The 24,654-nt window shown below is 37.1% G+C and overlaps 1 protein-coding gene across 2 annotated transcripts; it reads left to right on the top strand.

Moving 5' to 3' along the window:
• The first annotated feature begins 874 nt into the window (after window positions 1–874).
• Window positions 875–24,164, top strand: LOC103495101 (SEC12-like protein 2). Of its 2 annotated transcripts, none has more exons than XM_008456560.3 (10): window positions 875–1,288; window positions 2,867–2,961; window positions 3,590–3,740; window positions 4,204–4,295; window positions 4,432–4,525; window positions 21,812–21,887; window positions 21,962–22,082; window positions 22,691–22,807; window positions 22,893–22,960; window positions 23,824–24,164. In XM_008456560.3, the coding sequence occupies exons 1-10, from the start codon at window positions 995–997 to the stop codon at window positions 23,934–23,936; spliced, it is 1,221 nt and encodes a 406-aa protein (XP_008454782.2). In that variant the 5' UTR covers window positions 875–994; the 3' UTR covers window positions 23,937–24,164. The 2 variants fall into 2 exon arrangements, with proteins under 2 accessions (XP_008454782.2, XP_050946576.1); XM_051090619.1 differs by lacking the exon at window positions 23,824–24,164 and adding an exon at window positions 23,246–23,652 and having other exon boundaries at window positions 886–1,288.
• The last annotated feature ends 490 nt before the right edge of the window (window positions 24,165–24,654 follow it).

Here is a 24,654-nt window from a genome sequence, read left to right as displayed (position 1 = left end):
AACAATCATGTTATCTATGGTAAACGATCGTTTAGATCATGCCAACACGATCGCATAGTTTGTTTTAAATGATGAGAAAAAGGCTTTAAATTTAAACGATCATGTTAACTATGGTAAATGATCGTTTAAATCATGTCAAAATGATATTTAAACGATATTGATATTCTCGAATATGAGGAATATGAAGTAGCTTCATAGAATCTTATTGAAAATGGTGAAGATAAAATATGAGATTTAAATAGAAGAATAAATCATTTAAACATAGAAGAAAAATATGGAAAAAAAGTTGAAGAAATCTGGAAGAGAAGATGAATAAGTCGCAAAGAAAAAGAATAAAGAGAAGTAATAAATCATCCGCAATATTCAAGAACAAATCTGGATATTATGAAAATATTTTACCGGTTTTATGAGTTTTTATTTTTTGTTATACGGGCCGTAAATATTTTTTGGTTTTGTTACGTTAATTAACCATATGAAAAATTAAAAAAGAAGAAAAAAACAATTTAAGAAATATAAAAAAGACAGAAAAGGCCAAAAGTAAATATAAGCATGAACTATAGTTGTATGACAAAATACAAATAAAATCAGATGAAATGGGAATATAATTTGGAGAAACTATTTTTTATACTTTCCTATTTTGTCCAATTTTTAAAACATTTCTTAAATTAAAAAACCGCAAATAGTCATCCATCACGTCGATTTCTTAAACAATGAGAAACATAAATTGTAAACAAGAAACATGAACGTTTGATGACCGACCCTACATAATTGTTAACAAGAAAAAAGAAAAAAAAAGAAAAGAAAAAAAGAAAAAGGAAAAGTCAACTGTCAACATGAGTATGAAATAGGAATTAAAATTTACGAAATAAAGCTTGAGGCAAGAGAGAGAGAGAAAGGCCCGAAGGAGTAGACTAGATTCTCGCTTAATTTGCACCAAAATTCAGACACAAAACCATAAGGGAAGCAGAGACAAAAAGGCTTCAAGAGAAAACGAATGGAAACTCCCGAACCTTCCAATTCCCGCAAGTATGGCGTTCCTTTTTATGCTGCCGCTTGGTTCCCTTCAACTTCTCTCAAATCCGAACACCAACCTTCACAATCTGAAGATCCTCCTCATCAATCCGCTGATGCTGACATTTCCGCCGCCGACAACAAATCAGTTCCATCTCATCTCGCCAGTTACTACGTAGCTGCCGCTGGCGGTGGCGGAGAAGGTCGGAGTGGGATTTCCAATGCCCTCATACTCGCTCATTTCGATTTTGATTCCCGCTCGCTCTCTGATCACCCTGTAAACTCTCTCTCTGTTCTTCGCTGATTATTTCTATGATTGGCGTTTCTTTATCATTTTGTCTATGTTATTGAGTGAAGTAGAAATGGGGACGGGTTATAATTTTGTCTTTCGATTGTTGATTCTCTCGATTACCAGAAGGTGTCTTTAAATTTATTATCCTGTTTGTTTTGGTGATTTCTTTTTCACATGTGTATCGAAGCTTGAATCGGGTGAAAATCTGAAAATCTAGGGTGTTGCTTGCCTACGTTGATCTTGCCATCTCAAACCTTCCGGCAGCATAATTGTCCCACACTGTGTTGCAGTGCTGGTGGTTGACCCTGTGATTTTACACTACATTTTGATGTTATTTTTGTTTTTTTTTCAAGAGGAAATGGAACTTTACAAATTATGAAGTTAAGATATCTTCGTAGTGTAGCCCCGAAGACAACAAAGGTTCTCTCTGATTTGAAATTGGCTTTGGTACATCAAGAAGAAGCAATAGGATTAATAAGATCTTTGTTACATTTTATGATTTAGCAAAAGGTTATACATCCTTGGTTCTTTTGAAAACTCTCGTATTCCTCTCTGACATACACAACTATGAAATAGCCAAGCAAGCATTAGAAGTATCTTGAATTTATCTCTGAAAGAATGGTCAAGAATCATTTGGGAGATGTATGTTCAATTCTTTATGTGAATCACTATCTGACTAGTTAAAATGTTCAAGAGATCATACGATGTTACTTGAACAGGATTTGTTGTATAGGTTGTACAATTGTGTTCTTGAGTTCTATAGTTCAGTCCAACATCTTTTGTTTGCTAATATATAATTTGTCTTGGAGGGTAAACATCTCGTATTCTATTTTCCCACCATGGTACTTTATTTTGTTGTTGTTTTGTCTATGGTTTGGTTCTGCTTACTTTCTATGCTTATAGTGCCTTTCTAATTTGCGCATTAGCGTAGAAAATAATTATAGTCAAACCGTTTGCTTATTTCCTTCTATTCTTCCACCAGCCGATACATTCTTTTGCAAATGAATGAAGTTAACAATACAATTGGCTATTTCCATGAAATCCATCATGCTTGGCTAAAACGATGGAGGTTTTGGATTAAGGCCATCAAGGCTATCATTTCCAAGGATTAGTTTGAACAAAACCAGAGATCTTGTTAAGATGAGCATTTAGCTTGTGTCAAGATTAAACTTCTCATTGGTGTTCTCTTTCTCCTTTATTTTCAAACGACTCTTTTAATGATATTTGTATAAAATTTCATTGTTAGTTATTACGAGGGGCTCGCTTTCCCTCACGGCTTCGGTTATTTCTCTCTCTGTTTTTATTTAGTTTTATTTATTTATTTATAATGTCAGGGTTCTTATACTAAAAGTGATCTTTCTACAAATTGCGATACTGGGGGGCTTTCTTATCCCTCATTAGCTTGTTTGTTATTTTCACTCTCAATGGTAGCTCATATGCATGGACATTTTTTTAAGTATATTTTTTGCTATTCCGTGATCTCTTTTGTTATCATTTTACTCTTTTTTTCCCTTACTTTATTTTATTTCTTGTGTGCACTAATTAGTCCATCTATCGTTCCAGGTTGCAAAATATGGAACTGGTTCTGATTTACCTTACAGAATGGCTATTCATCCAGCTGGAGATGGAATTATCTGTTCTCTGCCAAAAAATTGCTGGTATTACCATTTCCTTTGTTAACTCCACAGCAAATCAATATGAACTGAAGATGAGGATCATAGTTCTTTCGTGGATGAACCTTCTAGTCTCAATATGCTAATAACTGTTTTAGGTTGGCACATATGGTTATACATGTAAGAAATGTGATTTATATTCATGAAAAGTGAAAAAAAAAAAAAGAAAAAGAAAAAAAGAAGGAAGTAGGCAAACAGCCTAAGGGCAGGGGGGTTAAAGCCCCTCCCACCTGTTTGATATGCTATGACATAGAATAAGAAATTCCAATAATTTGATGTGTTATATCCATATTTTTCACATTAAGGTCCTCCAATAGGTGCCATTTTATGAGGATTAAATATGACAGGTTAAGTTGTCAATTGAGAAATAAGATTGGAGTATAGTATTTTAAATCTTGAAATAAGTCTGCACGTTCCTTGGTCTCTTTTCATTCTATCAATGAAAAGTATTGTCTTTTTTTATTATTTTATTATTTCTTTTTAAAAAAGTAAAGAGTATTTAACTGCAATGTAGAGTCATATCGTGTGGTTAATTTGATTGAGCCATCTATTATACCACTTTATAACTTGAGAAGTGTTGATTTTTAATTAATATTCTGCTCACTTTATTCAGCCTGTTTAAAGTGGATACTGAGAAGGATGCTGGAGATGGGAAACTTGGACTAAAACTCTCTCAGGAGGTGCTCAGCCCCTTGGAAGATGTTGGACAGCAGTTATCATTGGCATTTAACAAAGAGGGCTCTTTGCTTGCCACTGGTGGTGAGGTAGGAATTTTGAAGATTTGATTGCTTACTATTACTATTATTTTTTTTTGGATAGGAACACAATTTTCTGTCCACACATAATTTAAACTATGAGAAGGGTGAAGGCAAGGTACTCTCCCAAAAAGATAAAGGAGCTTACAAATTCAATCTTTACAAACTAGAGTGTTTATTGCCAATGCATTTCTCAACTTACTCGCCGTTTCCAACCCTAGACCTATAATGTCATTTTCTCTCGAAATTAATATCAATTTCTACTTATTGAACTTTCTACAAATTTCCAAGCCCTTAAGTGATGGAGTGTTCAAATATTAATATAATATGACTTAAGTTTTCCTTCTTTTTTTTTTTTGTTTTTGTTTTTGGGTTGAATGGTGATTTAACACATTGCTTAAATACTATAGGATGTTCGATTATTATCGCGAATTAGCTTGCATTATTATTTTCTGATTTGAATGCAGTACAGGATGGCAATTTAAGGGTCTTAAAGTGGCCTAGCTTGGACATTGTTCTCAATGAGCCCAGTTCCCATTCTACGGTCAAGGACTTGGATTTCAGGTCTGCAATGTTATAAATTATTTTTCTTGATAGCTCCTGCATATGTTAGACAATATGATACGTGTATGTTGTTTGTTTATCTCAACTCCGTTGTGTAATGAAGTTTATTGTGATAGCTGTCATTTTATTTTTGCAGTCCTGATGGCAAATATCTTGTCTCCTTAGGTGGCCCTTGTAGAGTGTGGGATATAACTTCATCAACTTTAGTAACCTCTCTTCCGAAAGAAAATGTGAGCAAATAGTTTTATTTGTTGGTGTCGTTTTTAGTTGTAATGGAGTATTTCCTTGGGCTTGACCTAGGTTCTTCATACTGACTGAGTGCATGGTAAAGTGAACTTTTTTAATTTGTTACTTGGCTTGATTATGGCTGAGTTCTACCCTAGTATTCCATGAGAGAAAGAAGCATGGTCCACTTCCTTTTTTTCAAGTTACATCAAGAAAACTTTTTCTCATGTTGTCACTCGTTGAAAACATGACCACCTTTCCATCTTGATGTCATCTCAACCCTAACCACCATGCCAATTTCTACAATTCATATTTCTTTCCATTCTTATGACGTGATTTTGTGCACATCTCTGTAGACTTGACTGACTGATTTCTAACTGACCTACTGACTATAGTTTTTGGAAACATTTCTTGGGTACATCAGCCCTATTAGGTTTGAAAACTTGTTGCAGAATAGTTCCCTTTGTGATGCGGTAGACCATTGGTGGGCTCAAAATCCTCGTCGGGGATGGCTGGGATATGGTTTTAAGATGAAACTTAAGGGACCAGAATTTCTTCTTTGAAATTGGAACACACCGCTATAGCATCTCAACTCCTTTCGGTCGTCTTGGTATTGAGGAATTTGGCAGCGTTGAAGACAGGGTTTCTCAAAGTTTGATTAGAATGTGTTGAAGTCTCAAGGTTTCGGTTAGAAGGAAAGATCGAAGATTTGACTGTGAAAGATTATCCTTATTGGCGGCAATAATGTAAGTTATAATGATTTGAGATACAAAAATGCTACTTTCTTCCATAGGCTTTTGGCTGGCAGCCAGTAGGATGGACTCCATTTGCTAAAGTACTTTCTCGTGAGGGGCATAGTTTGCATCCACAAATGTTGAAAACAAATTCATTGTCCTTTTATAAGGCCTTATTTCCGAAGGTCAGTAGCCCACGTTTTCTTTCTACAAAATTAGATTAGGGACAATCAATGAGACATTTGCTGGTGATTTGGAAAAGGAGTTTCCTTAGGAGGAAGTCTCCTCTTCCTGCTGTCAATTCAAGTTTCTTAGACGATGGTTTGATTGCAACTTTTGCAACTTTTTCAACACTTATGGACCATGATAAAATCCAACATTATGACCATGGTGTCAATTCGTTGGGACAAGTTTCTTAGATTGATGGTTTGACTGCCACTTTTGGACCATGATAAAATCCAACAACATGACCATGTTTAATGACTTATTTATTTCTGGTGTTAAGTTTTTTTTAAATGGAACAACACTTTTCATCGATGAAATGAAGAGTCTAATGCTCTAAATAAAAGGAAACAGAGTAAGCAAAATAACAAAAATAGGATGAAGTTAACTGGACAAAACCATAAAAGAAAAGCAAATACAACCAATATCAGAATAAATTGCCCCTTGAATGAAAACCACTCAATCCGAAACTATGAGAACAACAATGTGTAGCAAGGATAATGCAAAGTAGTGATCAAAGATCAAAGATCAAAACTTCAAAAACCAGCCGAGGATTCAACATTGCATAAAAAACCTTGAGACAAAAAAATCCTTTTATCTGAAAAAACATCCATCAAAGGCAAATTTCGGAACTCTAAGGTGATTTAGAGCTTTGGCAAGACAAGTTTTAAAAAGAACTCAAAACAAACTGACATAAGCAAAATGGCAGCAAGACATTGTCCAACAATGTTTGCCCTTTTGGAGAATGACTTTAGGTATTCCAATGACCTCCTAAACTCATGAATAGACTGATTTATCAGACATAAAAAATATAACCTCCTCAGATGCAATAATAGCAATACTAGCCCCTTTTGTAAGTTGAGCAGCCATAGCTAGTGGAATCTCAGAATGCAGCACTTGCTTGAAATTGAACAATAATCACTTCTTCCCACAACACACCATGATCAAGAAGAAAACTTTAATACTCTACTCTGAACAGAAAACACAAATGATATAAATGTGCCTTAAATGAAAACTGTATTTTCTTGATAATGAAACGGGACACCAAATGGGTTTATGACTGTTGCCGTATTAGCCTCATTGCTCGTGCTTATAAAAGATTCTTGTTAGAGTTATGTCTAATCATTGAAGAGTGTTCTTGTATCTTCTCTTAATGAAATGTGTGGTATCATTTTCAAACATAATTGATTGAAGAATTTTCTACCTTTTACTATTGGTGAAAACTAAATAGCCTTTGTGGCTAATAGGCAAATTTTGGACGCTTCTTTGAATTGCAAATGAGGTGATAGATAATTTAACAGTGTTTCGGAAGACAATTAGCTCCCACCTCCCCTTTGGACCCTCAGCTGGCAAAATGCCTTTGGAAATCTAAAAGTCTGAGGAGGGTGAGTATAACCATATGGGTTTTGCTGTTCAGAAGTTTGAATTGTGCAAAAGAAACTTCCCACTCATTATATTTTGCCACATATTTGTCCATTTTGTCTTAGACCTCATGAGGACCTACAGCATATATTATTCCTTACGTTTATGCTGCCAAGTGTTGGAGTAAGCGCTTTCACACCTTTAATCTCTGCTGATCCCTTGATAAAGTCTGCAAATGTTAGACGGCTACTAATTGGTCCGCCTATGGGGAAAATTGCATCCTTCCTCTGGTGCAATGCTGTCGAGCAATCTTGGCAGAAATCTGGTTTGAGTGAAACCAACAGGTCTTCAACAATAAATCTTCCTCTTGGTAGGACAGGTACGAGTTGGCACGGCTGAATGCTTCTTCGTGGTGCTCTCTAAGCAAAAGTTCAACAACTTCTCAATGCAAGACATAGTACTTAATTAGCAGGCCTTCATCCAGCTTCCTTGATTGAAGATCCAGATTGGAGCATTGTCCTTCATAGATTCTCCTTTTTGCAGCTCCTTTCTGCCAGATTTTTCTCTCTAGTATCGTTATTTTTTTTATTATGGATGTGATGAGGGTGCTATGGGGTGTCAACCTAGTTGAGATGTCCGGTGCACCTCATGATCCTTTTTGGTTTTCGTTTTTGCTCATTGTCTAATCCTCTTGTGCTATGAGCTTTTGTCTTATTATTTATCAATATATGAGGCCGTTTCCTTATTTTTTTTTTAAAAAAGTGTTTCAGAAGAAAGGTGTGCTCCTTCAACTTGATTTGGAAAAAACTTTTGATGAAGTTGATTGAATCTTTTTGGATGCAATTTTAAGGCTTTTGGGTTTGTGGTTGTCTCTCTAGTGTTAGTTACTCAACAATCATTAATGGTAAGCCTTGAGAAAAGACATTAATGGTAAACATCGAGATGATCATTCCATCATCGCAGGGTTTTAGGCAAGGAAACCCACTCTCGTTTTACCTTAGATATTTATTTACATACGGCGCTCATTTGAGTAAAATTGTGGCTCATCCTATTGGTAATTCTTCTTGTTGGTTGAATCATTTGCAATTTTCTGATGACACTTCATTAATTTTTTTCCCTAATTCAATAGCATTGGTGATATTATCAAAAATTTTTAATTGACTTTCTGACTGAAAGTAAACTTTAACGATTGTGAGCTTCTAGGATCCATATTAGTGAATCAAATTGGGCTTGGTTGACAATGATTTTCGTTGTAGACAAGGTTCTTGGCTCACTACATATCTTGGTGCTCCATTGGGGGCAAATGCAAAATTGCCTTGTTTTGGCATTCTCTTATCGAGCAAATCCAACATGAACTTCATAGTTGGAAATTTGCCTTCCATCTCAAAAGGTGTTGGTTCAAGCTATTCTATCAAGTATGCCAATTTACTACCTTTCATTATATCATTATCATCTTCCAACTAAGGTTGCTAAATCTGTGAATTAAGTTTTTAGAGACTTTTTTTTTTGAAACAGAAATGATCCTCTTCATTAATGATAATAAATGAGATTAATGCTTAAAGTACATGAGAATTATAATAGGACCAAAAAGGAGAAAATGACTAAAATATCAATAAAAACAACAGTACAAACAAGCCAAACTCCTTTAGATCTCAAGCCAAAAAGGAGAGAGAAACTACGAAGCAAAAGTAGTGGATTTTCAATAAAAGACCCAGATTTAGCAGCAGGCTTCCACACTAATAGCTTCAAAACAAAGGGGAGAAGACAACAAGAAAAGGCAAAAAGCAATCTTGAGCCCGAGAAGTCTTACTAACTTTCAACCCAACAAACAACAAAATAAATTTTCTCTTTCAAGAAACCGTTGTTGTGCTCGATGAGAAATGATGAAACAAGAAACCAAAGCTCCGAACTGCCAATAACAACTTTTATGAAAAAAAAGAACTGAGCCGAACAGGAACCTTGCTTCAACATGCCTCCTAAAGAGCCTTTAAAACTTGAAAGAAAGTCTAGATCTGTATTAAGATAACCAAGAAGCTGTATATGGCTAAACTTGTATCCGACGAAAACCTTGTGATCTAAACAGAACTCATAGATAAATGACTGATGAAGCAGAGAACATATCTACTTTTGTGAGCTCAACCCAAAATTATTCTGCATTCTTCAACGAACGACTTCAGATGCTCTGGAACTTCGCAATGTTGAGCTTGAGAGGGAATTATACAGGGACCAGCTTTTCAAAATTTACAACTTCCTCAATCTGGAATAGGGCATTTAAATCAGAATCTAAAGGGTCCTTTAGCGATTGATCCTCTTTCTCAGCTGTCTTTAACAAATGGTCATCTTCCTCACTGCTTACACTAAAGGGAGCTTCAAAAGCTGAAGCACGCTTCTTTCTAGACAAAGGGAATGGAGTTTGACTAGGAGAGCTTCTAAAAATTTTAACCTTTGAGTTAGGTAAAGAAAGAGTAGAGCTCTGAGGGTCTGATTTGTTTGGGTGAGATGGGGCTTGAAAAAAGGCACACTTCGCCTCTAACAAATCCGGATTCTAGTCTAACAAACCTTGCTTTTAAAGCCTTTTTTTAGGCCTCCTTCAATCTCTTTCTTCTAACAAAGTGCTTTGGGAATGTCTTGAAGAGAAGCGGGAGATTCTTTGGTTTTGAATGTTTTTTCGACTTATCTCTTAATCTGGATTTGTCCCAGGAAGAAATGGAAGAAGATGAATGCAAAATGGAGGAACATTTAGAATTTGGGACTCATTTTGGAAGAAGTTTTAGAGGGCACTGAATGGGCATTAGAGAAGGGAGCTATGGGAAGAGACTTGCCATTGGACTCTTTCTCCTCCTTAGCTGTGAATCTTCATTTTCTTTGCTTGTGTTCACACTAATTTCAGAGGAAGCTGGTTTAGGTATCACCGTCAAATGAATGTAGGACTCTTCTTCTAGTGTCGGCGCAATATGCTTTTGACAAACACCCTGTTCTACCACTTCAAAAGGATTTCTTGTGAAAGAATGGGTTTTTTGTATTGATTTTAGAAATTCCATGCTCTCCGGAAAGAAAAAACCTTCAATACTCTTCCATCTTTCATAAGCTGGTTTAATAGGCAAGTTGAATGAGTTCGAGAAATTCTCAAGTGATAAATAGCCCTTGGTTATTGAAGGAGGATCTATCGACTCAATATCTCCAAAGCTTAAGAAAAAATTTCCTTTGTTGAAGTGAGTTATTTCTAATGTAGCTAGCATGAAACCACATGGGTTTCATTTTACTTGAATCTTTTGCTTCAAAGACATTTAGGAGGTTAATTGTTTCAGTTGTGATATTCTCCAAACCCCTTCTAGCTTCAAACGTCTTTTTCCTCCAATAATATAGAGGGAGGATTTTAATTTTAATTCATCCTCCGTATCCTTCAATAACCGAAGGTCGGCTATGTTTACTTGTGCTCCATTTTTTGAACTTTATATGAAAAGGGCCCATAAATTTCCATGACTCTTCCTTACCGACAAACTCTTCTAAAGATCCTTCAGCCAATTTAATTAGAGCATTCTCTGCAAACAAAGGATTAATGATTATTTTTGTTTGAAGATCCTCTAAACTTCTAATTTTCTTCCAATCATCAAATGCAAATAATCTTGAAATGATTCATAGGTTATCAAACTCTTCTTTGGTAACTTTCAGATTTTTATAAGTAAGCGCTGAATTGCACTTTGTTTTGCTGAAACCGGAACAGGAGAAGGGATGCTCTGTTCTGCCAGCTACTGAACGGCAGAACCAATATTACATTTAACCTTCACCATATTAGCATAACTTGCCCTATGCGACTCGGAGGGGAGCTGTTTGGAATTCTGAAGATGATGGCTGAGGTAATTTGTTTCTTGGGAATTGTTCCGGTACCAGTTCAAATAATCATGCTTCATCAAAAAAATTTCCAACATTTTATAGAAGGATTTCCAGCCTTGTTGTGAGTCAGCCGAACGAATATGAATGTAGGATTGTTCGCTGTTCTTTTTCCAAGCTACACACCCATCACCCAACCTGTATTTGACATAAATGTTAAGAGCCTTGTGCTTCCATTCTCATCATAACCGTTTCGAAGAAGGAAAACATTCCCTGGGCCATGCAAGGAATTTGAGATCTCTTTCAAGAACCATCTTAGTTTTATCTCTGATAAAGAAAGAATCTTCCGTGCTTCCATGCCTTCAATAAGAAAAAATCTTTGTCGAACCAGATACAATAAGAAGAGTGAACAACTTTGCAACTTTCAACTTCCATGATCTAGAAACCAGGAATGGAGTTAACAGCAGGCTGAATGGAGAAAGGAAGAAGAAAAGGAGGACTGAGCAATTTTTCTGATGCAAAAGAATGCAGGCTGAATGGAGAAAGGATGATGGAACGGATGCTGAAGTTACAGGACGGAGGAAGAAAGAAGGCTGGAGGGAGAACGGAAGAGAGAGAGGAGAGAGGACTTACCTTCATAAATCCCAGTTTTTTTTTTGTTTATCTTCTTACTTCTTCCTCTAATTTTCTTCTTCTTCTCCTTCTCTGATTGATCTAACTCCTTTTAGAAACTTGTTTTGGGGTGGACCTTTAGAAGAGAGTACCGTTGTTGGTAAGTAGTATCATTTAGAGGCTAATTCTTTTTGGCCAAAGCATACCTCGAGGGGTCCTTACAAATGTTGTTGGTATTTGGTACTTATTTGTTCTACCACTGATCTAGTTGCTGACTGTGCTCAAAGATGTCTAAAACATGGTCGCCATTCATCCTTTTGGCATAACCCTTGGTTCACTTGGGGGATTGCTACGGTTAAACCGTTGTAATCCTAGTGATTTGGAGGTGATTGAAAATGGGCTAGTCTCTCCCATTTTCTATTGCTTATAACTTTACAGCTGGTGAATGACTCTTGCGTCAGTACATTTGGATCTTGATTCCAAATTGAAGGTTTTGGTTACAAGCAAGGAATTTTCAGTCTCTATCTCCCATCTTCTTCCAACCAGATTAGGACTCTTTGCAGATCCTAATTTTGCCTTCATTACAGTCATCCATTTGACAAAAGACATCTAACCATCTCAATCTCCTTTGGGTTGTTATGATGACTCTGATGTGGAATCTAAAATTAGCTTGAATAGCATTGTGTAAAGTCATTCTTCCTCCCTCCTTAGTGTCTTGTGAAGTTTTTTTTTTTTTTTATTTTTTTTTATTTTAATTTTTGGTCTTTGAGATGTGTGAAATTTCTCCCATGATTTGAAATGGAAAACATTTTTAAAAGCTTCAACTCAAGGGCATGCTGGCAGAAGCTTATTGGCATTTTCAATCTTCAATGGGTATTTGTTGCCTCCTTCAAAGATAATGCTGTTCGAATATTGGGGGTCGTAAGTTGAGAAAGCAAGCCTATATACTTTGGATAAATGCAGTGAAGTGTTTCCTTGCTGGAATTTGGTTCAAAAGGAACCAAAGAGTTCTTCTGATAATCCTTATCGTGGATAAATCGTTTGAAGCTGCAAGACTTGATGCATCCACCTAGAGCTCCCTTTCCAAGGCATTCTCATTCTTCTTGGTGCAAGACATTTGCCTCAATTGGAAAGCTTTTACTTACCTAGATTAGAGGCTACTTTATTTCTTAGTTTAAAGAGGTTACGGATTGTATTATTTTTCCTTTATGTTACACTTTGTTATCTTCATTTTGTATCTTTTGGGATATGATGAGGGTGCTAAGGTGGTGCAATTTGAACTAGTTGAAATGGTCAGGTGCACCTATTGATCCCTTTATTTGGTCTTATATTTGCTTTCTTATGTATACTTGTATTCAATCTTTTCATTATATCAATGAAAAGATTAATTTTTTTTCCAAAAAAAAAAAATTGAAGTCTCCAAGCTTTTAGTACAAATAATCTCATTGCACAAATGATTTGGATTGAACTTGTGGTAAGTGCCTTGAATTTAGATGCAAGGAAGGATGGCAATAGAAGTGTTGATCCTAACAATCCTCGAGCATTCTGTGAAATATTTTATCTTTATTAGTATAGTTTACATTTGTTAGTCTCATATCATTATCTTAATGAAGAGGCTTGACACGATGAGGGAAATGATCTTTCTCTCTCCTCTCCTCTCCCTTCCTTCCTTTCGTCCCTAACCACACTCCAGCCCTTTTCTCCTTCGGTCTTTCTATCCTTCTTTGGTATGTCTTCTAGAGCCTATTTTTCTTGTCCATTCCTGTTTAAGTGGCAGTTTGGTTGTGGTGATAATGAAAGTAGAAAGATGCAAAGTAGCAAACGCCCTTTATTGTATTTGGTTTGACAAAGGATACTTCCATATAGAAGATTTGGAAGCTCGAAAGAACTTGACAATATCAAACACTCAAATCAGATGGTTCTTGAAGGAGACTTCAAAATTCTTGCGTGGCCCTGAGAATGGTTTTGCTCTTAAAATTTAGGTCAAAAGTAGGTTGGGTTGTGAGGTTTGTAGCTTGGAAGAGGAACAAGAAACTATCCTTCATCCATATTTGTTTTGGTATCTCTCGACAGGGTTGGAAATCCTTTCACAAAATATTGGAAAGATTCTTGATGAAGCACGATTGTTCCATTTGGTAAAGAAAACATCTCTATACCTCCTTGCAGCTTCCTTCCGAGTAACTAAGGGCAAGTTAGCTGAAAAGGTGATGCTTACTTAATCCTTTGTTCAAGAATTGGTAAGACAAAGCCCTTCCCCCATTCCGACCTTAGAAATTCAAAGTGCAACTCAACACTGGGTGATTAAAAATCCGGAAGTTTTAAAAGAAGACTTCGATAATCTATGGATTATTTCAAGATTATTTGCGTTTGATGCTTGGAAGGAAATTAGAATAACCTTGGAGGATCTTTTTCAATAAAAAATAATCATTAATCCATTATTCGCAGAGAATGCTTTGATTAAATTGGCTGAAGGATTTCTAGAAGAGTTAGTTGGAAAAGAATAGTTATGGCCAGTGATGGGTCATTTTCATTTAAAGTTTGAGAAATGGAGCAAAAGAAAACATAGCAGACCATTGATTATTGAAGGCTATGGAGGATGGATTAAAATAAAAAACCTCCCTCTTGATTATTGGAGCAACCAGATGTTCAAAGTTATAAGAGATCATTTTGGAGGTTTGGAAAATATCGCTTCTGAAATGCTTAACCTACTAAATATTTCCGAAGCAAAGATTCAAGTAAAAAGAAACCAATGTGGTCTGTACCAGCTACATTAGAAATAACAGACTTCAATTGAGGGATTTTTTCTTACACTTCGGTGATTTTGAACCGATTGAGCCTCCTCCATTAACTAAGGGTCGTTTATCATTTGATGATTTTTCAAACCCATTTGACTTACAAAGATTAAACCAGACTTTGAAAGATAAAGGAGTTGTTGATGATTCATTTTTCCTAGAGGGGGTGGAATATTTAAGATCAATCCAAAAATTTCCTTCATATGCAAGAAATCCTTTTGAAGTTTTGGAACAGGGAGCGCGCCAGAATTTAGCCTCACTAGCGCCGGCGCCAAATACCTCCCCTGCAACGAATACCTCCCCTGCAACAATGTTGAATTTGAATTTGGACTCCAGGGAAGCTTTGATCACCTTTTTGTGATCTTCTTTCCTCCGATTCTTTGAACAAGAAGTTAAAATCTCAAATTGATTCAGCTGATATTTTCCTAAAGAAAGACAATGTGGTTCCCATTTCAACGGATGCTCCTCCTTTCAACCCTTCATCTTCCGTTTCCCTTTCCTCTTCTTCTCTTTATTTCTAAACAAAGTCAAGATCCAGAGCAAATTTGAAAAGAAAGAAATTGTGAGGTTTCTCACCTTTTTATATACTATTTCTACTATATCAATGGCAGAAACAGAGGCAGCACTCTGTATTTATATATTTATATTGGCAAAACAGTAGCTACAAGATTTAGAATAGAAATAACAAGGAAAAAACAACAAAGAACAAACCAACCTCTTTCTCTAGGCTAGGGCAGGCTCCCTCAGCCGCCAATGTCCCTCCTTACCAATACATTCTCCATGTATTTCTCATACCTACCTTACTACCCTCCCCTTACTATTTATAAGACAAGTGTTCGAATAGGACAAATGATACTATCTTGTAGGGCCCACTTGCTGTTCCACTATCCCACTATCCCATTTCAATTCTTTCTTTCCTCCATGCTGTCTTGTGTAATTCCTTTCTTGCCCTTCCTCTTATACACATTAATAATAGGAGGTCTTACAATACTCCGGGGTTCCAAAATTACCTTGTCCTCAAGGTGGAATGAGGGAAACTGTTGGTTCATTGAGTAAACGGATTCCCAGGTGGCTTCACTGTCGGGTAATCCTTTCCATTTCACCAGCCATTCATTTGCTCCCAACTCTGGACTCCAACGGATGCCTAGTACTGTTTCCGGCCAAAGTTGTAACTCAAATTCGGCTGTGAGCTTTGGCTGTTGGGTTTGAATTGTGTGCTGTTTGCCAAGTTTAAGTTTGAGTTGCGAAATATGGAAAACGTTGTGAATTGAGGCTTCTGGGGGCAGATCAAGTCGATAGGCCACCTCCCCTATGGTCTCAGTGATGCGATATGGGCCATAATACTTAGGAGCTAGTTTCTCGGCCCTTTTCTTTGCTAAGGAGCATTGACGGTAAGGCCTCAGCTTGAGATAGACTTCATCTCCCACTTTAAACTTAAGTTCTCTCCTCTTTGAGTCCGCAAACTTCTTCATTCTGTTTTGAGCAATAGTAAGGTTTTCCTTGAGCGCACTAATGGCCAAGTCCCTCTCTTTCAGCATTGTTTCAGCATTGTCTTCTTATCTCCGTAGGATATTAAGGGTGGTGGAGGTCTACCATACACGGCTTTGAAGGGGGTCGTGCGTGTTGAAGAATGGAAGGTGGTATTGTACCATAACTCCGCCCATGGTATGAACTGATGCCATTTGTTCGGTTGCTCGTTACAGAAACATCTTAAGTAGGTTTCTAAACACTGGTTGACCCTTTCTGTCTGGCCGTCTGTTCGAGGATGAAAGGCGGTGCTTCGTTTAAGAATAGTATCCATAGCATAGAATAATTCCTTCCAAAAGTTGCTTAGAAAGATTTTATCCCTATCTGATATGATGGACTTAGGGATGCCATGTCTTCGAACTATCTTATCGATGAATTCTATTGCTACTTGCTTTGCTGAGAACGGGTGTTTCATGGTGACAAAGTAAGCATATTTGCTCAGCCGGTCAACCACAACCATAATCACATTCATACCCTCTGCTTTAGGCAACCCTTCTATGAAGTCCATAGTCCAATCTTCTAATATGCGGTCGGGTATGGGTAATGGTTGAAGAACTCCTGCCGGTTTGGTTGCTTCATTTTTATTTCTTTGGCAGATTTCACACTGTTCGACATATTTCTTAATATCTGTCTTCATACCCTTCCAAAACAGCTCACCACTCATCCGCTTGTAGGTCCTCAAAAAACCTGAATGTCCTTCAAATATAGAGTCGTGAAAGGTGTGTAAGAGGCTGGGTATAAGTGAAGAGGATTTGGACAGTACCACTCTTCCTTTATACATTAACTTGCCATTCAGCAAGGAATATTTCCCCTCCAGTGACGGTCAGTCTGCAGCTGTTGTGCTATGAGTTGAAGTTCTTCATCCTTATCAACTTCCTTTGTAACTGTTTCCATGTCTACAATTCCTGCTGTGGACATTGCTTTCAATTCCAATTGGTGATCCATTCTTGAAAGTGCATCAGCTGCTTTATTTTGGAGTCCCGGTTGATATAGAATCTCAAAGTCATATCCCAACAGCTTGGTTAACCACTTTTGGAACTGTGGTTGAACCTCTCTCTGCTCCGATAGAAACTTTAGAGCTTTTTGGTCCGATATAATGGTAAACCTTCTTCTTAAGAGATAATGCCGCCACTTCTGCACTGATAGTACTACAGCCATCAATTCTCTTTCGTAGATGGATTTGGATTGGGCCCTTGGAGACAACTTCTGGCTGAAGAATGCGATGGGATGGCCGTTCTGAGACAGTACTGCTCCCAATCCACTGCTTGAGGCATCAGTCTCTATCATAAAAGGCAAAGACCAATAGGGTAGTACGAGTACGGGTATGGTAGTCATAGCTAATTTCAGACTTTCAAATGCAAGGGTGGCGTTCTCATCCCATTTGAAAGCATTCTTCTGCAGTAGTTTGGTCAAGGGTGCTGCAATCTCACCATAACTTTTGACAAAGCGTCTATAATAGCCCGTCAGCCCTAAAAACCCTCTTAAGCCTATTATATCTTGAGGTTGTGGCCATTGTAGCATACTTCTAACCTTATCTTGGTCTGCTTCTACCCCATGTTTTGAAATAATATGGCCCAAGTATTGTATTTGCGAATGAGCGAAAACACATTTCTTGCGATTAGCATATAATTGGTTATCTCTTAGTATTGCAAACACCATCCCTAAGTGTCTCTCATGCTCCGTTATGTCCGAACTATAAACCAGTATATCATCAAAGAAAATCAATACACAACGTCGGAGGAAAGGCTTAAATACCTGATTCATGAGGGATTGGAAGGTGGCGGGTGCGTTTGTTAATCCAAATGGCATTACCATGAATTCATAATGGCCTTCATGTGTCCTAAACGCAGTCTTCTCGATATCTTCTTCTTTCATTCGGATTTGATGGTAGCCTGATTTTAAGTCTAGCTTGGAGAACACCGTTGCCCCATGTAATTCATCTAAGAGTTCTTCAATAACTGGAATGGGGAATTTATCGGCTATTGTAATTTTGTTCAGCTTCCCGTAATCCACGCAAAACCTCCAGCCCCCATCTTTTTTCTTGACTAACAACACTGGACTTGAGAAAGGGCTGTGACTTGGTCTAATGATTTCGGTCTGCAGCATTTCGGTGACCAGTTTCTCTATCTTTTCCTTCTGTTGATGGCCGTATTTATATGGCCGGACATTGATTGGCTTCTGCCCTGGCATGGTGAATATGCGATGATCGACAACTCTCTTTGGTGGCAAAGTGGTAGGGATGTCAAACACATCCGAATACTGATTAAGTAAGAACTGAATCATTGGTAATCCCTCCTCATCGCCTTGCTGACCTGTTTTCTTGCTTTCTTTGTAATCATTTTCGATCTCATAATCTTGCCAGTCAATCAGAAAACCTTGATCTTCCGCTTCCCATGTCTTCTATAAAGTCTTTAGTGAACATTCTGCTCGTATCAAGGCCGGGTCTCCCTTTAGAACTACCTTATTTCCTTCCTTCCAGAAAACCATTGTCAAAGATGGCCAATGTATCTTCATGGTCCCTGTCGTATCCAACCATTGCATTCCCAATACCACGTCTACTTTCCCTAGTTCCACTACCAACAGGTCAGTCACAACTTTTAGCCCTTCAAGCTGGATTTCCACTTGGCTGCAGATGCCCTTTCCTTTACAACTGGTGCCATCCCCAATGGTAACCCCAAACTGAGTGTTTCTGTCTATAGGGATTTTCCTCTCTATGACCAGCTCACAGTGAATGAAATTGTGGGTTGCCCCACTGTCAATTAAGACGATGATCTCCTTCCCCTTGACTACTCCTCTTAGTTTCATAGTTCCCTTGGTTGTCAGGTTGGTAATGGCCCGGTATTCTATCACAGCTTCCTCTAACACCTCCAACTGATTGATCTCCAATGGCTCTATTTTTTGCGTATCTGAACTTTCCCCTTCCTTGGTACTTTCTTCTTCATTTAAGATAAAGAGCATGAGCTCCCTTTTCTCTTTGATTTTGCAGCGATGTCCATGAGAATATTTCTCATTACTCCTAAAATAAGGACCCTTGTCTAAACGTGCTCTAAACTCGGCGTCAGAGAGTCTTTTAACAGGAGGTTCTCCTTTGTGATAACTTCCTTTGAGGGGTATCGTTATTTGTTTCATTTGAAACTCATTTTTCCTCATACTTCCTTTATCGTTGTTCCATGGAACCTTAGTAGTAGTGGCTTCGTTTCTCTTCGGCTCCATAACCCCATCTCTGCCTGTGTCAATTTGAGGGCTAAGTTACGGTCGTTAACCAACTGGGCTGCCATCATACATTCTTCTAGCGTTTGAGGGTGGCGACTCATCACTTCAGCTTGCAGCGCCGGTTCTAAGCCAGTCAAGAAGGCATCACGAAGTACGCTTTCTGCCATGTGTGGGAGAGGTGCCGAGTAGTTCATGAATTTCTTGACATAATCATTGTAGGAACCTCCTTGCTGAATGCGTATAAGTCTGGCCCCCAAACTTTTCTGTCCGGTGTCTCTAAAAAACTCAAACATTCGGGTCTTCAAATCCTCCCACGATTCTACCTTTTTCCTGTTGTGGCTCCACCGGTATCAGTCCACTTCATCTTGTCCAAAGCTCACCACAGCCACCTTAACCTTTTCAGCTTCCGGCAAGTTATTGATCTCAAAGAAGTGCTCTGCACGGTAAACCCAAGATTCTGGATTTTCTCCCAAAAACATGGGCATTTCCAACTTTTTATACTTACTTCGATTGACTAGGTGGGTGTTCACTTCCCTGGTTATTTCTGTCTCTTCCATTTTTCCTTTCATTTTCATGATGGACCTGTCGGACGTGCCGGATTCTTCCTTCATCTTATATGATTGGTTTTCTCTCAACTCATCAGCCAGCCTGTCCATGCTTTTCTTCATTTCAAGCATCATTTCCTTGAGGCTCAACACCTCCTTTTCCGTTCCTTCCAACCTTTCTTCCATTTGTCGCTGCGCCATTAGTCTCGTGATTGCTCCCAGTTTGACAAAGTCCTGATACCAATTGTGAGGTTTCTCACCTTTTTATATACTATTTCTACTATATCAATGGCAGAAACAGAGGCAGCACTCTGTATTTATATATTTATATTGCCAAAACAGTAGCTACAAGATTTAGAATAGAAATAACAAGGAAAAAACAACAAAGAACAAACCAACCTCTTTCTCTAGGCTAGGGCAGGCTCCCTCAGCCGCCAATGCCCCTCCTTACCAATACATTCTCCATGTATTTCTCATACCTACCTTACTACCCTCCCCTTACTATTTATAAGACAAGTGTCCGAATAGGACAAATGATACTATCTTGTAGGGCCCACTTGCTGTTCCACTATCCCACTATCCCACTATCCCACTATCCCATTTCAATTCTTTCTTTCCTCCATGCTGTCTTGTGTAATTCCTTTCTTGCCCTTCCTCTTATACACATTAATAATAGGAGGTCTTACAGAAATATGCTAAGATCTTCATATTACCTCACCCTTTTTGAAGTACTCTATCTGGAAGAAAAAATCAAAGAAGATTTTGGTGAAATGTTCCTTAAAAGCCCAGATATTTTAAGATCAAGTGCTTGAGGAAAATAGTGCTCACTCTCTTTCATTAGCTTATTCCAGTAGCTCCAAGTTGTTTTAATCCAGATTTATTGGAGGTTAGTTGCACCCAAATTCAAGCCTCAACCCGTTCTTTCTAAATCAATTTCTCATCATCCTCACTCTACCCAGTTTAAGTACTCTGAGTTCTCTTTACCCAACTCCAAGGTAAAATTTCTGATGGGCTCTCTAAGTAAAATCCTTCGCAATCAATCCAATAGCCTTTTTTTCGACTCCCCTTTCAGCGTTAGTAGTGAGGAATTGGAGCATTTGGATAGGTCAACTGAGCTTGAAAGTCATGAATATTTTGAACCTCTAGAAACAAATCTCAAGGCCCGCTTTCAAAGCGAGGAAGAGCCCAAATTTGCAAATTTGCCTTCTGCAACTCGTTCTTGTCTCCAGTCTTGCGAAATACTCGATCATTTAAAATTAATAGTTGCTAATTGTGGAATTCTTCTAATTTGATTCTTCAGTCGTTTAATGTATTCCTCCTCAATGTTGGACCAACTTCAGTCTTGCTTGGATTTCCCTTCATGTGGGTGGGAAGTAAATCCTTCACCCCAATGCTGAAATAGTGGAAGACTTTTTCGAGCTTCCTCTAGATTCTAGAATAATATGGCAAGGTAGATTCGAGGCAGTCGATTGCATCTTTTTGCAAGTTTTTAGTTTCAAATTAGTTATTTATGAGATAATTTTCCATTATGCTTTATACTTAGGTTTTTACGGTTATGGTTTTGTTTAGCTTGATTTCTTCTGTTTGGAATTTGTTTTTTAGCTTTTGTTGTAGCTGTAGACTGATTTTTTCTTTTTTTCTTACTCTTCGTATAATACTTTTGTACTTTGAGCTTAAGGCTCCTTTATTAATGATAATTTAAGAGGCTTGTCTCTGTTTAAAAAAAAAAAAAATATGTTTTCTTGTTTAAAAAAAAAGCATTACATTTGTTAGTTTCCTTTTCTATGTTATGTGTAATATAACTTCTTCTGACTTTGTCTTTGAGTAATAGATTATTATTTTTCTCCTAAAACTACATGTTTGAATAATGAGCCCTTTGAGAAAAGGAAACAAATTGATATCTGGTGGAGAGGCAAGTAAAGTTTACCGCACAATGGATTACGTGAGCACGGATGATAGATCGATAGGGATATTTTGGGCTGTCTCATATGCCATGATGCAGCCAACATGCAAATGTTTGATAACTTGGTTATCTTCTATTGGGTTCCAAAAGTATTATTAGTAGAAAATTTACCAACCAATCAGAGGATAATGGTTTTGTGAGAAGTCGGGCACTTCGTGGATGTCGTTAATACATAGTGTCGGTGTGTTATTTTGGTTCTCAGGTGGCCAGGATTTGGGATTGTATTGTTCTTTAAATGTTTTCATGGTCAATCACTACTTGATTGTAGTTGCTAATTTTTGTTTTTAATTGTTTCTTTATTTGCACTCCCTTTGGGTGTCAGTATCCCTTGAACATTTATTCCTTTTGATATACCAATTTCAAGTTGTTCTCTGCCGAAAAAGAAAGAACTTATCATTAGGTGTTTGGAGATTTTGAAAACTCATTTTCTTTTCACTAACCAATAATTTTTTGTTAAAAAAAAAAAAAAAAAAAACCTTGTGGCTTGCAGGATGAGGTTTTTATCTCATGCAAATTTTCTTTGACCAACAACGGGGATATGGTTTTGTACACTGCTGCAGTGACTGGTAAAGATATTTCTTCTGACTTGTGTTTGCTCTATAATTATAGTGTTATCTGATTTTGTCGAGGATTGTGATAGGCAAAGGTGGAAGCATTGTATCTTGGAATGCAACCACTTGGAGGAGCGTAGCCTCAAAGCTCATAACTCGTGATAATATTACTGCATTCAATGTTTCGGCTAGTGGAAGACTTCTTGCCTGGTACTAAAATATGTGAATTTTTTCCTCTTGCAAGGATCTGCTATTATTTTGACACTTGAACTTTGTAGTACGCCGCCCATGCTTAGAAAATGTCAATTACCATTTAATGGGAGGTGAAATTCCAGCTACTTTGGTGTTCTAATGTTTTAGGCTCTTATCTGTCATGATGTTACTTAGGCCATTGTTGGGTGCATTGTGAGATTTCTTAACCGAACCCAATAATTGAGAGAAGATGTATTAGGTATTTGGAAGAAAACTGTGGACTTCACTTGTAGGCTTTCAATAGGTTCATGCCAACTTATCTCATCTCACCTTTTTTGTTTAGCTCAGGGTTAATTATCTATAACCGTTTCTCCATGAGGATAATTATCTCATTTGCAAAGGATATTTTGCAAGTGAGATGTAGTTGAAGACTAGAAAACATTGTTCCCATGGTCCTTTCAACTTATGCCTTTGCTATTAATTATTTTATTCAAAATAACGAGATGACATTTTCTTTTTGCTACCTTGCTTTCTAGGCTAGTCTTCAATATGCATTCTTTTTGTGTCTGAATGGTTTTAGTACTTAAATACATTTAATAATGGTTTCTGCTTCATTATTGGTGTAGTGGTACAACTCAGGGAGATGTTCTGATCATGAATTCAACCAGCTTGCGAGTTCTAAAGATAGTTAAAAAGGCACACCTTGGTTTTGTAACGGCATTGAGCTTTTCCCCCGATTCAAGGTTTTAATAGTGCATCTTTGTTGGCATAATTTGATATCACCGTAATAAAATATTGATTATGAACAATATTATCTTTTGAATCCAGAGCTTTGGTTTCTGCATCAATGGACTCCAGTGCTAGGGTGACTGTAATTGAGGAGGAGCAGAAAAAAGGTACTCGTATCCTTGCTTTTTTGTCTAATAATTCAAACTTATATGGTCACATGCCATCAGTTGTCAATTTTCACCACAATGCGCTTGACCTATAAAAACGAGATAAAGATAAATTATAACAAATACTCTTTACACTTTGTCATTCATTTCAAAATTACCCCTATACTTTCTGAATTTCGTAAATGTTTCAAAACCCACCCGATTTGGAATTCCAAACAGGTGTTGGGAATTAAATTGTGTTGTGGAGACCTAAAATTTATCCAGTGATTCAAATTTTCAATCCAGGTCATTGGTGCACCACACGTCTTACATCTGTCTAAAATTCTAAAATATCTACAGTAAATTCAGTGGTAATTGGTGAAGTTGACACTCTTGAAAGTATAGGGATATTTTTGAAACAAACAACGAAGTTAAGGGTGAAGATGTACCGATACTCCACCATCACTAATAGTGAGCTTAGGTTTAAAACAGCATGATGCTTTGACTTTGATAGAAAACAGCATAATATTACTCTGGGATTTTAACCGGAGAATATGTTGATTGTTTTGTGTCATGGTTGTTAATGGTGGAAAATGTGATGTGCTTGATGCAACCTGATTAGAACAATTCTTTTGACATTCATACTTGAAGGGACATTATTGTTATCATTATTATTATCTTTTTAAAGATCAATGATATGCTGTTTAGGGACTCGTTTAATGCCTTTTGTTCTTTTAAAATATAATTAGTTGATATTTTATACATGTAGTATAAAGACTTGTTTTATCAGAATAAAAAATTGGTTACCGTTATTTAACTTTACAAGTCTTTTTAGCCAATGGAACCCTTTGGTTATCACTAAATTAACATGGATTTGGGTGCAGGAATGAACTTGTGGATCGTCATATTCATCTTATTAATTTCCATTGCTGCTTATTATTTCATCAACAATCCTGAATTTCATAAGTTTGAGGTTCCCACCTTCTTTAATGGATGAAATGAAGGTGGAATATAGAGGAACTCGGAGCCTAACAGTTTGAATTGAAACTGTTTCTTTTTCTTTTTTTTTTTCTTTTTCCTTTTAACTTTCCCTTGAAATTAGTTATATTCAAATTCAAATAAGTAGAATCCCAATTCTATGTTATATGTAAAATTCCCACATTTTTGTTATTGTTCAAAATTGAAATCTTCTGGCTTTTACTTTGTAATTTAGTTGGATTTCTTATTTTTCCCTCTCTAACATTAAAGAATAATTGTGAATGTCAAAGTATTGTTTACAACTCCTATGAATGTGATTAGTTGGATACAATGACCAAGAAAATGAAAGTGGGTTACAAGCACTTGAAGAAGTCTAGAAAGATAGTCTGTTTTCTATTGGTCACTTTTTATGAACAGCCTGACAACAGATTTTAGAGATTCCTTTTGATGAGTAAAAATATTTGAAAATGAGTAAAATAAACTTTTGGTTCATAAAGTTTGAGCATATCTTTAAGCAACATGTTCCAGGATGATCGTCCATTGATTGACCATGGCCGATCCCACCATGGGACATGAGCAGAGTCTGAACCTCTGATTTGACTGATGCACCTTGTATGGTTGCGAGCATCTGGAGTGATGAAAGAAAAAACAGAAAAAAAAAGAAGAGAATGCTTGAATATCATATTTATTGATAACAATTTCATTCATCATATTTGATGATTGAACTCCTAAAAATC

This window comes from Cucumis melo, chromosome 10, assembly GCF_025177605.1.
Source record: "Cucumis melo cultivar AY chromosome 10, USDA_Cmelo_AY_1.0, whole genome shotgun sequence".
Taxonomy (NCBI): domain Eukaryota; kingdom Viridiplantae; phylum Streptophyta; class Magnoliopsida; order Cucurbitales; family Cucurbitaceae; genus Cucumis; species Cucumis melo.
This window is presented reverse-complemented; position numbering and strand designations above follow the sequence as displayed.